Here is a 16942-nt window from a genome sequence, read left to right as displayed (position 1 = left end):
TGGCAGTATTGCCAAAACTGGCAGGTTTTGACATTTTGCGTTAATCTTCTTCTCTTATCCTAATTGTTTACTTGTAAACTGCTGATAGAAATAAATTCATTGGATAAAAGAACAGTGAAGAGTTAAGAAGAAAGGAGTTCTAGGCTGCACATGGGCAAATTACTTAGGTTCTCAGTACTCTCCCTAGTAATAAAAACTATAAACTATAAATTGGAATACAAATCTTCACATGATAGAAGGAATTTCCACAATAAGCATTCACTAAATAAATGAAAAACAAAAATTTTGAAAACAAAAAATTAATGAGAAAGAGAAGGGGAGGAGGAAGAGGAGGAATACAAGGAGGAGGGGGAGGGTAGAAGGAGGGAAAGAAGGAAAAGCAGAAAGCAGGGATGGAGAAAAGAAGGTGAAGAAGAAAAAGTAGAGGGAGAGAGAGGAGAAAGGGAAGGGGGAGGGAAAGATGTAACACTACTATGGAATTACTCTACCAATTATCTATCTTACCAATTACTTAATTTAATTCCTTTACAAACAAAGAGAAATTATTTTTTCATATTTAATTCAGACATGGATAATACTTTAAATTTACTATCCACTTGGTATGAACTTCTTGTAACCTCTCTGATGGTAATAAAGTTTTGTATGTATGCATATATGTGTGTGTATATATACATGGGGTGGGAAAGAAGAAGGGGGTAGCAAAAAGGAAGAGGAAGGCAGGGAGAGAGGAGAGAAAAAAAGGGAGAGAGAGAGATTTAAGTGCCCTCTGGAAGCTTACATTCTAAGAATTTAAGTGGTAAGAATTTAAGTGGTAAGAAAAAACAGGAAGTGGTTCTCCATTATAAACAAACTAATATTCCTAAAACTTTTTTGATCAATAAGCAAATATACCCCTTCATTGATACTGAGGTTTCAAATATGCCAGTAGAAAATAAATTTTAGGCATGTACATCAAGCTGGACATGTTTCAAGACAAGACCCAGCGAAAAACTGTGGTTTTTGTCATCCAAAGTAGCATCAGCTGCTTCATTTGGGGGAGCGAGGGGGGAAGGGGCAGGGAGAAAGACTACTATTTATCAATCAGTTTACAAATATGGAGGAGTTATGATTTATGTCAAATGAGAGGAATACTCATATTCAAGCTATCCTGCGTCATTTGAAGTGCTGAAGTAAATCTTAGTTGCAGAATAAGTATATACTAGAATACTATTCATAAGAACTCAGAGTTAGTTGACAGAATTTGCTATTTTTTTTTCTATATAAATATTGTAAATCACCTTAGGACTTCAATTAGGAAATTTTTTCCATATTAAGATTATAGCTAACTCACTCCTTCACCAAGGATAAATTATTAGAACTAAATGAAATGTACAAAATAATGATGTATTAACTCTTTTTCTAAAAGACTGTGTAAAGATTTCAAGGATTATATTTACTATTTAACCTCATTAACAATAGACTATTTCTCACCATAACCATAAGTGAAATATTAACAGGAACAAAGAGGATTGTGATAGAAGTTAAAGGAACTAGGAAGACCTTGGTTTCACATGTATAACTATTAGACAATTTTTGTCTTCCCCAGTAAAGTGAAAACCCTATATTGCATAGGCTTTTCCCATCTAAGCCAGCTATTATTCTTTCACCTAGAGTAAAGGAAAACAAACAAATTTATTATGTACTACAAAAGTAGTTATTTGGAAGGCTATTGATGAGATTCCTATTGGGCAGACTGATGTTCATATGGACAAAAAGCACCTATGCCAATATTTTATTCAAAGTCTGTTAATCTCGAATTTTCTTTCATAGGATCTTTGAATTTTAAAATGTAAGGAAATTCAACTTATCTAATCAAATCTCTTCATTTTACAGACAAGGAAAATAGAAGTGAATTTAAGGTGATCGAAAAAATTTTTTCTAGTTTAAAAAATAATTTGTGTCAAAAACTTCTCCCTTAATTCTACCTTACTGAAAAATACATCCTGTGACTTTGCCAATTCCCATTTTGTTAAAAGTTACATTAAAGAAGACTAAATTCTATTTTTAATTATTGAGCACTACAACCTTAGATATAACATAAGCTTATGCTGTGCAGCATGCAACTTGAAAAATAACCCCAACAACAATAATCAGTTTGGGTCCAGTGGAATCCTACCCTCAAAGAACCAATTGACTATCTCTGCATTAAATGATGCTTCTTTCTTTTAAAAATAGAAAGAAGATTGTTTATTAGTATTCTGTAAGGAGCTATTTTCACAGCTTAGAAAGGTATATAGCAAAGGTAAATACAAGCCATGAAACAAGATTCAAAACCTCCACTGTCAGGGTAGAAAGAACTCAAGCTAGGCTCACTACACATCATAATCTATTTTTGTCCATGCATATTTATGAACAATTCCAACAGAAAATTGAGTTTTCTGATCCACATATACCTTTGATATGTTCTGGAGGCTAGATCACTGTATTGGAAGGCAGAATATCTCATAATCTGCCAGGCCAAGAGAGTGAAAGAAACTGTACAGAGCAGCTACTTGCCTACTTACTTACCAGTGACTTGATCAACTAGAATACGGGAAGTAATAATTCGTCCATATTGGGAAAAGAGCTGCTCCAATTCCTTCTGGGTCATTGTTTTCGGAAGTCCACTGACATATAAATTTGCATCCCTGATCGAAGCTGAACTTGGGCGAGCAAAGGAAACCTTGAAAAGGCAAGGAAAATCAAAGTAGATAGGTATGCCATTCTCACCATCCTCTTAGTAAAGGGGGAAGATATTCAAGGAGTATTCTACTTGTGAGAACCTAAACTCGTGTTTAATCTAGTGTTAATCTGAATTCTGAATGATGATAAAAAAAAATGTGGGCAAGTCGGAACCACCATGGCAAAGAGGATGGAGGTAGGAGAAAAGGGGAGAGCATGTGGAAGCATAGAATAGTCCAATAATACATATAGATTAGCCCTTCAGAAATTCAACTTCCAAAGTTATCCCCAAATATCCCTAGTTTCCCTTATGAGAATATATTATGTTCATTATATATTAGTTCATTAACTTTCAATTTGTCAAGTGTTAAGTTTCATAATTATCCACATAACTCTTTTTATTTGTAGCCAAATATCCTTTTCAAGCTTCTCTGGTAATAAATCATTAATAAATCGAAAATTCTTATATTTAATCTGCATTTACACTAAACATACCTTTTCAGAACAACAATAACAAAAATCCTATCTCTCCTGCACCAATGAATCAAAGGAAATTATTCCGAGTACTAAATTGTAATCAGTAAATTCTGCATAAATACACCATACAGCTCTTCTGTATTATGTGTGGGTATATCAATCTTTGACTGGGGTTGGTTATTATCCTTCATTGTCAAAGAGGACTAAAATGTCATTGCTATGTTGGAGCCAAGTTATGCTGTATCTGACTTTGGCTAATTCAGAAAGAATATTTTGTCACACATCAGACACAAATAACACCTATCAATATTTGGAGTGAATTCTCTAACTTTGCCCATCTCACGTTTCTTCTGAGCTAATTCAATTCGGCTTTGCTCATAGAGCACCACACTTTCTCTGATGGCACATTATCCTGAGCAGTCCTATGTCTCCCATTTTATAAAATCAATTCTAAAGTTCTTGAGAGACTTGAGAGTATCCTTGTTTTGTTTTTTCTGACCACCTTGTAAATACTTATCCAGTGTGAGTACTCCAAAAAATAGTCTTTTTGAAATTTGAACAATGTGGCCAGCCCATAGAGTTGTGCTCTCTGCAGTAGAGTTTGAATGTTTGGCAGTTTAGCTCAAGAAAGGACCTCATGTCTGATATCTTATCCTGCCAGGCGACTTTCAAAATCTCCCTAAAAAAATTCAAAACCTCTGACTGGAAAATAACCACAAAATAAATTGTGGTTCATTTAGAACAGTGCCAACCCTTTTTTCCTTGTGTTTGTCTGTGCTCTATCCCTAAAACAATACTTTCAACTCAATTTTTAAAAAAATTTTTAATGTGAAGTACTGCTAAAGGCCTTTTATAAAGTCTAAATTATGTTCAGATGCTTGTCTATATGCTTATTCAAACTTCCAAAGAATTCTAAGAGATTTGTCAGGCTTGATTTCCCCTTACAGAAACAATTTTCTGTAAAGAGAAGCTTTACCCAACCTTTGCCACATGGCGATAAGTAGCCATAAATGGGATGCTATCTGTATCAGTGAAGCATACTGTTGTAAGTATTGATTGACAATCATAGTGATGCAATATTAATAATATCTATAAGCTTCTGGTTCACTTGACATGAGGGAGGAGAGCTAGAAAAATTCCTGAGAAAGATAATGGGGAATGTTGGAGGGGATGTGGGAAAACAGGGACACTGATACATTGTTGGTGGAATTGTGAACACATCCAGCCATTCTGGAGAGCAATTTGGAACTATGCTCAAAAAGTTATCAAACTGTGCATACCCTTTGATCCAGCAGTGTTTCTACTGGGCTTATACCCCGAAGAGATACTAAAGAAAGGAAAGGGATCTGTATGTGCCAAAATGTTTGTGGCAGCCCTGTTTGTAGTGGCTAGAAGCTGGAAAATGAAAGGATGTCCATCAATTGGAGAATGGTTGAGTAAATTGTGGTATATGAATGTTATGGAATATTATTGTTCTGTAAGGAATGACCAGCAGGGTGAATACAGAGAGGACTGGCGAGACTTACATGAACTGATGCTGAGTGAAATGAGCAGAACCAGGAGATCATTATATACCTCAACAATGATACTGTTTGAGGATGTATTCTGATGGAAGTGGATCTCTTCGATAAAGAGAGCCTTAATTGATCAAAGATGGACAGAAGCAGCTACACCCAGAGAAAGAATACTGGGAAATGCATATAAACTGCTTGCATTTTTGTTTTTCTTCCCGTGTTATTTATACCTTCTGAATTCAATTCTCCCTGTGCAACAAGAAAACTGTTCGGTTCTGCACACATATGTTGTATCTAGGATATACTGCAACCCATTCAACATGTAAAGGACTGCTTGCCATCTGGGGGAAGGGGTGGAGGGAGGGAGGGGAAAAATCGGAACAGAAGTGAATGCAAGGGATAATGCTGTAAAAAATTACCCTGGCATGCGTTCTATCAATAAAAAGTTATTAAAAAAAAAAAAGGAAAAATTCCTGAGATTCTCATAACCTTTCAAACTCACGGAAGGAATGATCAATCTGACCTACAGTCTTTTCAAAAATAACTCTACCTCCCACCTTTCCTGTACCATGGAAAATCAAAAGGCAGAACCTTGGTCTGGTTGGAATGGCAGTACTTCAGCACTGTGATGTAATAGCGCATCTTGACCCACAGGATGGGATCCTTGCCTTGCTGAGGTCAGGGTTGAGTAAGCAGACAATTTTTAGGGTATCTTTTTTAGGCCCTTCTCCTCACAATGGAGGTGAGAAGGCAATCCTTAAAAGATTGCTCAGAACAGCACTGCCAAATTCCACTGCTGCTTCCAGTGAAAAGATGACCCTATCTATGGTCTGGGCTGCCTGTGTATAAGGTTGTTGTGACTACAGCCACCGGTTTATCCATAGTATTCAAGTAACAAATAGATGAAAATGGGGCAGGATATTAGGATGTATGTGAATTTATCATTCCTAAACAAAGAGGACTGGTATCCATCTGGAGCCAATTTTGTCCCCCCAGAATTTTTCTGGGGCTGAGACTGAGGTCAGTGAAAAGTGGATTGCTCAAAATTTGGGAAGACAGCTTTGAGGCTCAGGAGAAAGAAAAATTAGTTAAATGCCTTAAGTACAAGCAGATAAACCAACAGGGCATAAATTACTAACCAAATGGAAAATGGTAATATGAAGAATCATCAGGCAACTGTGTTGAAGACCTATTACAAAAATATTATATCAGGCTAAGCAGAAAAGATTTAATATTGGCTCATCTTATGTCACATGTCTGATGTGTCAGACTATAAAATTCTTTGAAGGGTATAAATTATATTTAATTCTTCTAATATCTCCCCCACAGTCTCAGGAAAGGTAGCTTTAAGTAGTAATGAAAAAATCTGACATTTATATAATATTTTAATATCAAGCACTTTATGCTTACTGTTTTATTGTATTTTCAACAACTGTGCAAGTATTGCAGTTTTTAAAAATTAACAGATAATGAAACAAACAAACTTACAGTTTGAAATGGTCAGTTAAGGAGCAAAGCTGGCATTTGAACCTAGGTTTCCTGATTATAAATACAGTTCTTTCTAATACCCTAAGTTGCCTCAAGAAATATTTTCTGAATGATAACTAACAATGTTATAATATAGTAAACCTGCTGTGATTCCCAATGATTAAGTGAGAGCATCTTTCATGTTTCCTCACATGTATGTGCACATGAACATATATACATAGAATACTGCTAGCTTTTATTTTTCTTCCTTTCTTTTTAAAAAAAATAATAAAGGCTTCTATTGTAATTTCAATAGGTGAATATTTAATGTCTAAAAATCAAGGTTATAAAATGTCAAAACTACTAAGCAAAAGCTCTAATTTGAGAAGCAGACGAAGTCTGCAATTTAAATATTTAAAGATGATACAGGTATTACAACACTGAACACCCTACTACTCCAGAGATACCAATTTAAAAAAATCAAGATTTCCTGGAATTTTCCATTTCTCTAACAAGTTGCATATTAAAAAAAAAAAAAGACAAGTGATATTGGAATTACTTAGACAGAGAGGAGAGTGAGTTCCATGCAAATAAGCACTCTTACCTATAGCTTTTCAAATTGCTTTTCACAAATTTCAAAGATCAAATGAGATTAGAATTATGAGAATAGGGAAGAAAAACTATTATAATTATAGTCTACAACCTAAGAGTTGGAGGTTGGCTAATTACAAATGAGATTATAGTTTCTGTAGTTGATTTCTTTATCACCATCTAAAAATATGTAGCACTTTGTACTTAAGGATACTTCTTATGGCCTAAAGTTTAACAGCAAGTTATGTCTAAATTCATGTGATTACCCTATGATCTCTCTTCCCCTTTTTAAAACTTTACAAAGCCAAACTGAAAAGCTAGTTACAATAGTATCTATGGGTTGCATCTCTATGAATAATTTTTTAAAAAAAGACACTAATGACATGAAAGGCAGTTGTAATGTACTAGATTTCCACTTCAATTTTGAGGGGATCTTCTCACATCAATATGAGGATTTAAATTTAAATTTGCCATTATTTGTTGATATCATAAATGTGGTCTCTTATATGGATATTTCAAAATAACAAGCATTGTAATTATAGTGGAAAGAACAGAAGAGTCAAAAGGGACCTGGGTTCAGATCTCAACTTAATACTTGTGTGTCAAGTACTCCATTAAGCACATTACAAATATTAATAATTATAAGAGCTAACACTTAAATATGTTTATTATGTGCCAAGAACTTTACAATTATTATCTTTCATTCTCACAACAACCCAAAAAGGGTGGGGTGTTTTTATGATCATCCCTATTTGTTGGAATCTTTACAAACTGCTAACTAATTAGAGTTGATCTGATCTTACAAGAAGATGTTTTGGGCTAGAACCTGAAACAAGGTACTAAGTAGAACTAATTAGTACAATGCTTGTGTTTACACCTTTACTCATCGGAGTTCACAAGTTTGCCAGATTCACAAAGTAAACTTTGTAACTTGGTGAATTCACACCTCCTATAGAGCTCTCTGGCTCTAAGAGCTTTAAGGGAGGTGTGAACTCTCCCATATTGATGGATTTATGTATACCATGTATTCAGGGAAGGCGTGATCACCTTTTAGGTGGGGTTCTCACCTCCTTGAGAAATCAGGAAGGTCATGACCACCCTATGTTCAAAAACAAAAGAAAGAGGGAGATGTTGGAATCTTTACAAACTGCTAACTAATTAGAATTGATCTAATCTTACAAGAAGATGTTTTGGGCAGAACCTGAAACAAGGTACTAAGTAGAACTAATTAGTACAATGCTTGTGTTTGCACCTTTACTCACTGGAGTTCACAAGTTTGCCAGATTCACAAAGTAAACTTTGCACCTTCGTGAATTCACACCTCCCTCGAAGCTCTTTGAGCCAGAGAGCACTATGGAAGAAAACCCATAATCCCTCTCTCTTGTATCCCACAATTCCTCCCTCTTGTATAAAAGAAACAGACAGAGGCTCTCGATCAGATTTCACCGGAATGACATGAAGAGTGGAGCTGGCTGGAGGCTGAAGAAAGCAGAGGCAGAGGCTGAAGGAAAAAACCTTTGCATTTGGAGACATTTGGAGACATTCGGAGGGAGCTCTTGGAACCAAGCAGAGAGAGATAGACATCTAAGCTAACCGGGCTATACTGGAGATAATAAAAGATCTAAACTTTTATCACCTGGCTGCGTTTTGGGAAGAAGATCACCACCTTTTGGCGCCCGAACAGGGACCGACAAAATCCTGATTCCAGGGAAGGCACCCAGAGAGAACCTTTATAATATTTTAAAGAAGAACAAGAACCCAACATTTGAACTCCAACATTTTGGCGCCCAACGTGGGGCTAACAAACCCCTCAGTGGATTTCAGTGGAAAAGCTCCAATCCTGATCCAGTGGAAAAGCCTCTGATCCTGATCCAGTGGAAAAGACTCTTCAACCCAGAAATTAGGGTGAGTGCAACAAAGAAATTTTGTTAGAAGAGTTAAAGTAGAATTTCATCTAAGATGGGACAGATATTTAGAAAACAGCCTGTTTCTGTTCAAGGAAAATGTTTAGAGAGCATTGTCAAAATTATGGAAAGCCAAGGTTTAATTATAATTTTGGAGCAGATCACTGAACTTTTAGAAATTGTTAAGTACATATGTCCTTGGTTTTCTACAGAAAAGGAATTAGATTTAGATGAATGGAAATTAATCGGAGAAAAACTGGGTGAATGCTACAGATCTAATTCAAACTCAATGCAGTGGCCATTAGAAAGAGAGGATCTTTTTTATAATAGAAATGGACTTGACTCAATTTCCAAAGACATAATTAATACATATAATGTAATACAATTGGCTATAAGAAGTTATTTAAGTGATAGAATGAAGAAAAGGAAAGTTCAGGAGGAAGAAGTGCCAACTTTACTAGGTGAAAAGGAGGACGAATCAGATGAGAATGGAGTTAATTACAATTCTGAGTGTGATACTTCACAGCAGGAGGAATTAGGTGATTCCACATCTCATGACCCTCCCCCCTCAATTAACCCTTCATGGGTGGAAAAAGGGGGAGGGAGAGAGACAGAAACACAGTCAGCTTCTCCTGTAAAGCAGAATTTGACAAGATTAGAAAAAGCATTAATTAAAACAAAAAATGAAGGAGAAGATATATCTGATTTTATAAATGCATATCCTGTGATTGAAGAGCTCAACTCCTCAGGTCAAAAAGGGAGAAGATACACTCCTTTTAATTTGGAAAAAATTAAAGATTTGAAAAAGGGTTGCACTCTTTATGGGGCTACATCATCTTATGTGAAGATGTTACTAGATAATTTGTCTTATGAAATCCTAACCCCGAATGACTGGAAATCCATAGCGAAGACATGTCTAGAACCGGGACAAAATTTATTGTGGCTTTCAGAGTTTCATGAATTATGTAGGATTCAAGCCCAACACAATAGGCAAACAGTAGCTATTGGACAAATCACTTTTGACCAACTAGCTGGTCAAGGTCAGTATGCAGAGAGTTCAGAACAGATTTATTATCCCATAACAGTGTATGAGCAAATTTCTAAGGCTGCAATAAAAGCTTGGAATTCTCTCCCTGGACAGAAAGATGGAAATAATGCTTTCACAAAAATAGAGCAAGGTCCTAATGAACCTTTTGCAGATTTTGTGGGACGTCTGCAAACAGCTGTAATAAGAACCATTGGAAATAATGCTGCCACAGAAATAATGACTAGACATTTGGCTAAGGAAAATGCCAATGAGTTTGCAAAAGAATTATATGGGGGCTAGACAAAAATGCTCCTTTAGAGGAGATCATAAGATGCTGTGCCACAGTAGACACAAATGCTTATTATGCCCAAACTATGATGCACATGGAAAGACAAGGTCCTTCTTGGCAAAGGAATTCTAGAGAAACTCGTCGATGTTTTCAGTGTGGAAAAGTTGGACATCTAAGAGCCTAATGTAGAAATGGAGATAAAGTGAGAAGACAGGGTGAGAGAAAACCCAAAAATAAATCGAGGCTTTCACTGGGCCTCTAAATGTATATTGACCCAGAGGAATGAGAGGCAGGGCCCAGCTCCAAAATATCAATCAAAGGACAGGTGGGGCATGATAACAGCTGAGGTTACACCCAGAGAAACTTTAGAAATTCAGGACTCTGATGTCATCAACCGACAGAAAAGCAATCAGGATTACAGTTGGGAAGAGTACAGGCCTTTTAAGAAAACAAGGCAATATCCAGTGCAAATGGCTCCAATGTAATTACCAGATGATGAGGAGAAATCCCAAATTTGGTAAATAGAAGGGAATTAGGTTAACTGCTTGGGGAAGAGGATCTGCTTATATTTCCACAGATGGAGAAAGAATCAGATGGCTGACTATGAGACTGTTAAAAGGACTTTTAAAATCTTCAGGAATCATTGGATTTCCTAAGACAAGATGAGACTGTTTCAGTTCTTGAAAAACTATCAAGAATCATTGGATTCCCTGAGATGAAAAATTGTTGATGAGACCTTTTTCAGTACTTCAGAGCTTACAGGAATTATTAGATTCCTGGCACATGAACTAACGGACAATGGATTCCTTATGGACTATTTCTAGGATTTATGGACATGTGTAAATTTTCAGGATGATTCATGTTATTTTACTACTAGCCTGTGTTATATTGCTATGTGCTTATGTAAATTATGTATAATGCCTCCCATATTGATGGATTTATGTGTACCCCTTTAGAAACCCGCTAATCTGATTTGATTTCCTATTTCCTTTGGTGTTTTCATCTAACAAAAGAAAGGGGGAGATGTTGGAATCTTTACAAACTGCTAACTAATTAGAGTTGATCTGATCTTACAAGAAGATGTTTTGGGCTAGAATCTGAAACAAGGTACTAAGTAGAACTAATTAGTACAATGCTTGTGTTTACACCTTTACTCATTGGAGTTCACAAGTTTGCTAGATTCACAAAGTAAACTTTGTAATTTGGTGAATTCACATTTATTTTACAGATGAAGACACTGAGACAAACAGAAACTATGTAATTTGGCCAGGGTCACACAGCTAGTAAAAGTCTGGGTTCAAATTCGAACACAAGTCTTCCTGACTCCTCATAGCTAGGTGGCTCAGTGAATACAACACTGGACTTGGAATAAGGACTCACTGTGTACTCCTGGAGCAAGTCACTTAACCCTGTGTCCCTCAGTTTTCTCATATGTAAAATAAACTTTAGAGAAAGAAATGGCAAACCATTTTAGAATCTTTGCTAAGAAAACTCCAAATGGGGTCATGAGGAATCAGCTAGCTGTGACATTTGACTTGCACAATTCTGGGAGATAAGTGCTACTATTATCTCTCATATTGCAGTTGCAGAAACTAAGGTAGAAGGAGTTAGATTATTTGCTCAAGCCTCAAGCCTAGGAAGTGTCTAAATGCCTGAGATTATATTTGAATTCAGGACTTCTAGATTCTAGGTCCAGCATACTATCCAGCAAATCGCCCTGGTACTTACTACAAGATAGCAGCTACAAAACACTCTCTCCTCCCCCTCATCAATCTGGCACTCTCTTACTATTATAACATTTAGCATCAAGAAGACAAGGCAAATATGCATGAATTAAGGTGAACACAAATCAACTCATATCACTAGTTCTGATACCTTTTCTCTTCTTTTCTTTAAATCTCCATACTACTCCATTACATCTCTGCTGAGCAGGTCTCAGCCTGGCTGTCTATATTGTTCCTCTCTGCAGCTCAGAGAGATCACAAATTTAAAAGCTGTCTGTTCCTCAGTTTTCAAATGGTTCCTTAGAGGGTGTCTGCTTCACTAGCTGCTCTCTCTATCAATTTTGATGAAAGCACTTTAGATACCTTAATGGTATAGTGTAGACATTTATGTACTGCATTGAATAGAGTGCTGAGCCTGGAGTGAGAAAGATCCAAATTCAAATGTGCTCTCAGAAACTTATAACTGTCCTGATCCTGCTGGGCACATCACTCTGCGTCAATCGCCTCAATTTCCTCAACTGTAAAATGGGAATAATAAAAATACTTACCTGTAAGAGTGGTTATAAGGATTAAATGAGGTAATAGTTGTAAAATGTCCTTTGCTTCCCCTTTCACCCAATATCCTACTTCATTAAGAATTTACTTAATTCCTCCTTGCCTATTCCCTGCCCCTTTTCAGTTGAATTAGGGGAACCAATTGATTAGTGAAACTCTAATCATCCTCTCCCTTATAAATATGTTTAATTATATGCTTTTTAAGTACATTACAGATAGCCTGGGTCTCTTTCTTTGAGAACTGTCTGTTCATATATCCTTTTAGACCATTAGAGTACATTTACATCAGATGTTTTATTAGGAAAGCTCCCTGCTACTCCCTTTAAGTTTTACTGGTAGGCCATCATAAGTCATACCCAATTTTCTGGAGCTCCTAATAATTCCTCTAAAGATTTATAAAGATTAAAGGAATTGACTTCAGCCAATAGAAGTTCATACTTAATCATTCAAGGTGATCAGATTAAACATTACAGAAGTGTCTAATTTAAACCCTCAAACTGTAGAAGGGACTTTCCAAAGATGCCAAACTGGTTAAAAAATTATCCAAGGTCACATTGCTCATTTGGAAATGAACAGGACTAAAATCTCTATCATACCCTTTTTATCCTATAAATAGATATTAAGTACAAAATTCCAAGAATATAAATAATGTAATATTAAAGGCCCAACAGTAGATTTGGACAAGAAGCCTCAAAGATAAAGCAAAAAGGAATGAGCTTTAATTGGTAAATAAAATTACATTTTTAAAACTGCAAAATTAGTCCAGAAATATTCAAGTGATGTAGTCATATAATTAAATTGTAGTGTTAACCTTCACAAATTGAAACCAAGAAACCTATATCTTCATTACTATAAAGCACTTTCAATAAGAAAATTCCCTCTACAAAGCAGATTGTCACCTATTCTGTAATTTATAATCCCAAAGAATTTCCTGGGCACTGAGAAATTAAATGGCTGATTCAAAATAATACAGCCAGATTGTGTTCAAAGGCAGAGCTTTAATTGAGGTCTTCCTGACTTTAGTGTTGGTTTTCTATCCACCATACTTCACTGTCTCCCTGGTTTGATAAAATCCATTATAATAACAATTGCTACATATCACTGTAATATTTACAAAGCATTCACTTTTATCATCTCATTTGATCCTTTGATATGAGAGCTATTACTGCTATTTTACAGATAGCAAAACTGAAGTTGGGAGAGTGATTTGTCCCAAATCTTATAGCTTGTACCAGAGGCTTAAATAAAACTCATGCCTTCCTTCTTCTAGGTCCAACATTCTATCTTCTTGCTATGTAATTATTTCTGTGACACAAATCAGAAGAATATTTAAAATAATACTGATTTGACTTTTTTCTTAAAAGCTATTCACGCATAATCTTAAAAATTATATATTTCAAGCATGAGCTTTTCTTCTGTAGGCAGCTTAGGTGGTCCAGTGGAAAGAATACTGGCCTAAGTGTCAGGAAGACTTGAGTTCAAATTTGACTCAGATGCTTACCAGCTGTGTGATCCTGAGCAATTTATCTTTCCCCAAGAAAATCCATAAAGTCAGACACAACTGAAATAACAGCAACGAAAGCAATCTGTAAAGTTGCATACTAATATGCATTTAGTAGAGGTTAGACTAAACTTTGGGACTATCTTTAAGGCTGGTAATATAGTATTCTAAACTTTTCTTAAAAAGAAAAATATTTATAGCAGCTCTCTTTGTGGTGGCAAACAACTGGAAATTGAAAGGATGCCCATCAATGGGGAAATGACTGAATAAGCTGTAGTATATGATTTTGATGGAATATTGAGCTGTAAAAAAATGATGAGCTCAATGGTTTTAGAAAAACAAGACTTAAAAGAAGAAACGATGAGCAAAATGAACAGAACCAAGAGAACAGTGACAGCAACAGTGTTTGAGGAGTATCTCTGAATAACTAAGCTATTGTGAGCAATATGAATGTCAAAATCAACTACAAAAGAACCTTGAAGAAAAAAATGTTATCTACTTCCAGAGAAAAAACTGATATATGGAAGTTATGTATTACATAATTCTACATACATATCTGTATCAAATATTTGCCTTTTCTAGTACAGGAATAGGAGGAAGGGAGACAGCTAGGAAATCAAAATGCAACAAATAATTTTTTTTAAAAATGATACATCTAAGACAACTAAGGGACATTAAGGCAAGCATTCTGAATGTCAGTGGTATGCCTATCTCATAAAAGAGTAATTGTTCCTTTTTTTTTCTTTAAAATATGACTTTAAATTCTATTTCTCAGATAACAACTTTTTAAAAGAAAAAGAAAAATTGTCCAGCGATATCTGGGTCTTTTAGAGTAAAAAAAAAAAAATTGAAGCCTAAATTTATTAAGATTATATTAAATGACATTTTTTAAACTATCTGCATTTATATAAAAAGCACAAAATGCCTCCCTTCCCAACTCTGAGGTAGATAGGGAAGGGATGCAGACAAAAACTTGTGATTGCGCTGTGGTATAGGGAGGGTACTCTCGAATATGGGTATTACTCTCTACCCATACCAATCTTCTCTAAAACGTATGATCTTAGAGAATAAATTATATCAGAGAAAGGCCACACAGCTAGTATGTGTCAGAGGCAGGATGTGAATGAACTCAGTTCTTCTTGGCTTCAAGACTAGTTTTCTATCCTTTCCTCATGCTGCCTTACATTGTTAATATTACAAGCTTTATTATCCCCATTTCATAGAGATCAAAATTCAATGGCATTCCCAGGTTTATACGTACTTTAAAATATAAGCCACACAGAATTTATCATTAAATGAACATATTAGGCTTTCAAACTACTGATTTAAACTGATTTGATTAACTCTAGGACCTAAACCCTCATCATTTCTTGACAAAATTTTTGGTACTCAAAGTTTTCTATTTTTTATCCTTTACAAAGAATATATAAGGGATGAAAAAAAGTAACACCATGCTATTCTTCAATAAACCAAAATTAACACTTTCCACTTGAACCTCTATTCCAAAACCCACAAATTTCTGATCTAAATTGCCAGGAAGCAAAAGACAGAATTTTAAAATGAAAATGCAACAGTAGCATTACCTAACTGAATTACAAACAACGCTTTCTTGAATTTAGGGGGGGAAACTGTAATCAACTTAATATGAAAAAGTCCTTATGTTTCAGAATAGGCTGTTTTGCTTTAAGAAATGATAAACTTAAAGCCTGAGATTTTTTCCATCAAATATAAATACAAAAACCTCAATATTCCTGGGGAAGATTTAGAAAGGAAGTAAATTTTTCCTCTTAAGGCTACAAAGAAATTAGACATAACAACTTGGTCTCCTTCATCATAAATCATAAATTCAGCCCTGCAAAACTATACAAACTGAGTGCTGTTTAGTAAATGCTTCCTTACAAAGCATCATCCATGTGTAGCTATTAAATGAGAGTTGAAATAGACTATGTTAAAAGACTTTAAAAAAAAAAAAAAACATTATAGTTGGCAGTTAATTTCTATCAAAACATAGCTGAGGGATTTCAAAGTTCCCTGTGATTGTTTGCTGATGTTTGGTTTTTGCTATGGATTTTTTTAAAAAAGGCAATTCAGGATAATATAGAAAATATGTTCTTGAAATGCAAAGATAAGAAACTTTTCCTTGCATCCTGAGGACTAGCATTTTAAAATCATTCGATCCCAGGCAAAGAGGAATACTAGAAGACCAGAGTTTGTAGCCACAGTGGAATGGGAACTTCCTAACAGTTTCAGGGAAGAAAAGAATGCTTAAGGTTACTCACAGACCACAACCCAAGCCAGGAAAGTAGTTTCTTAGATCAAACTAATTTGAAAGAACTGAAAACTTATGCATAAAAGTACTGAAGTTTGGGACAGTGCACTCTAAACTGTGGAAGCAAACCCCCATTTTAACAGAGTTAAAAATCAAGAAATATGCTGGGGAAAAAGAGCAAATAACTGGGGAAAAAATTCTGACCATAGGAAGTTTTATTATGGCTACAAAAAAAGATAAAAAAACACATTCAAAAGATTACAAAATCAAACCTCCCTTGTCCAAAGCCTGCAAGAAAAGTAAGAATTGGTCTCAGGCCATGGAAGAGCTGAGAATGAGAAACGTGAAAATCATGTTAACAAAGGTAGAGGAAAAATTGGGAACAGGAATGAGGGTTATACAAGAAAATTACGAAAAAAAGAATCAATAGCTTAGTGAAGGAGACACAAAAAAAAAAACTGAAAAATATAATACCTTAAAAACCAGACTAGAGAGTAGGTAATGAGGAAACCAAATTATCACTCTTTGCAAATAATATGATGGTATATTTAGAGAACCCTAGAGAATCAACTAAAAAACTATTAGAAGTAATCCACAACTTTAGTAAAGTTGCAGGATACAAAATAAATGCATATAAATCATGACCATTCTTATACATCACTAACAAAATCCAACAGCAAGAAAAACAAAGAGAAATTCCATTTAAAATAAATGTCGAAAGGATAAAATATTTGGGAATCTATCTGCCAAGGGAGGGTCAGGAACTGTATGAGCAAAACTACAAAACACTTTCTACACAAATAAAGTCAGATCTAAGCAAGTGGAAAAATATCAAGTGCTCTTGGATATGTTGAGCAAATAAAGATGACAATACTGCCTAAACTGACCTACTTATTTAGTGCTTTAGCAATCAAACTCCCAAGA

General features: G+C 35.2%; 1 protein-coding gene across 4 annotated transcripts in view; it reads right to left on the bottom strand.

Annotated features, from left to right (window-relative positions):
• Positions 1–16942, bottom strand: part of ELAVL2 (ELAV like RNA binding protein 2) — a 178668-nt gene that overhangs the window by 11667 nt on the left and 150059 nt on the right. For all 4 annotated transcript variants that reach the window (XM_051961673.1, XM_051961681.1, XM_051961689.1 and 1 more), the window contains exon 4: positions 2548–2701. In XM_051961673.1, coding sequence (XP_051817633.1) covers positions 2548–2701 — 154 coding nt within the window. The remainder of the gene's footprint in view (positions 1–2547; positions 2702–16942) is intronic.

This window comes from Antechinus flavipes, chromosome 1, assembly GCF_016432865.1.
Source record: "Antechinus flavipes isolate AdamAnt ecotype Samford, QLD, Australia chromosome 1, AdamAnt_v2, whole genome shotgun sequence".
Classification (NCBI taxonomy): Eukaryota; Metazoa; Chordata; class Mammalia; order Dasyuromorphia; family Dasyuridae; genus Antechinus; species Antechinus flavipes.
This window is presented reverse-complemented; position numbering and strand designations above follow the sequence as displayed.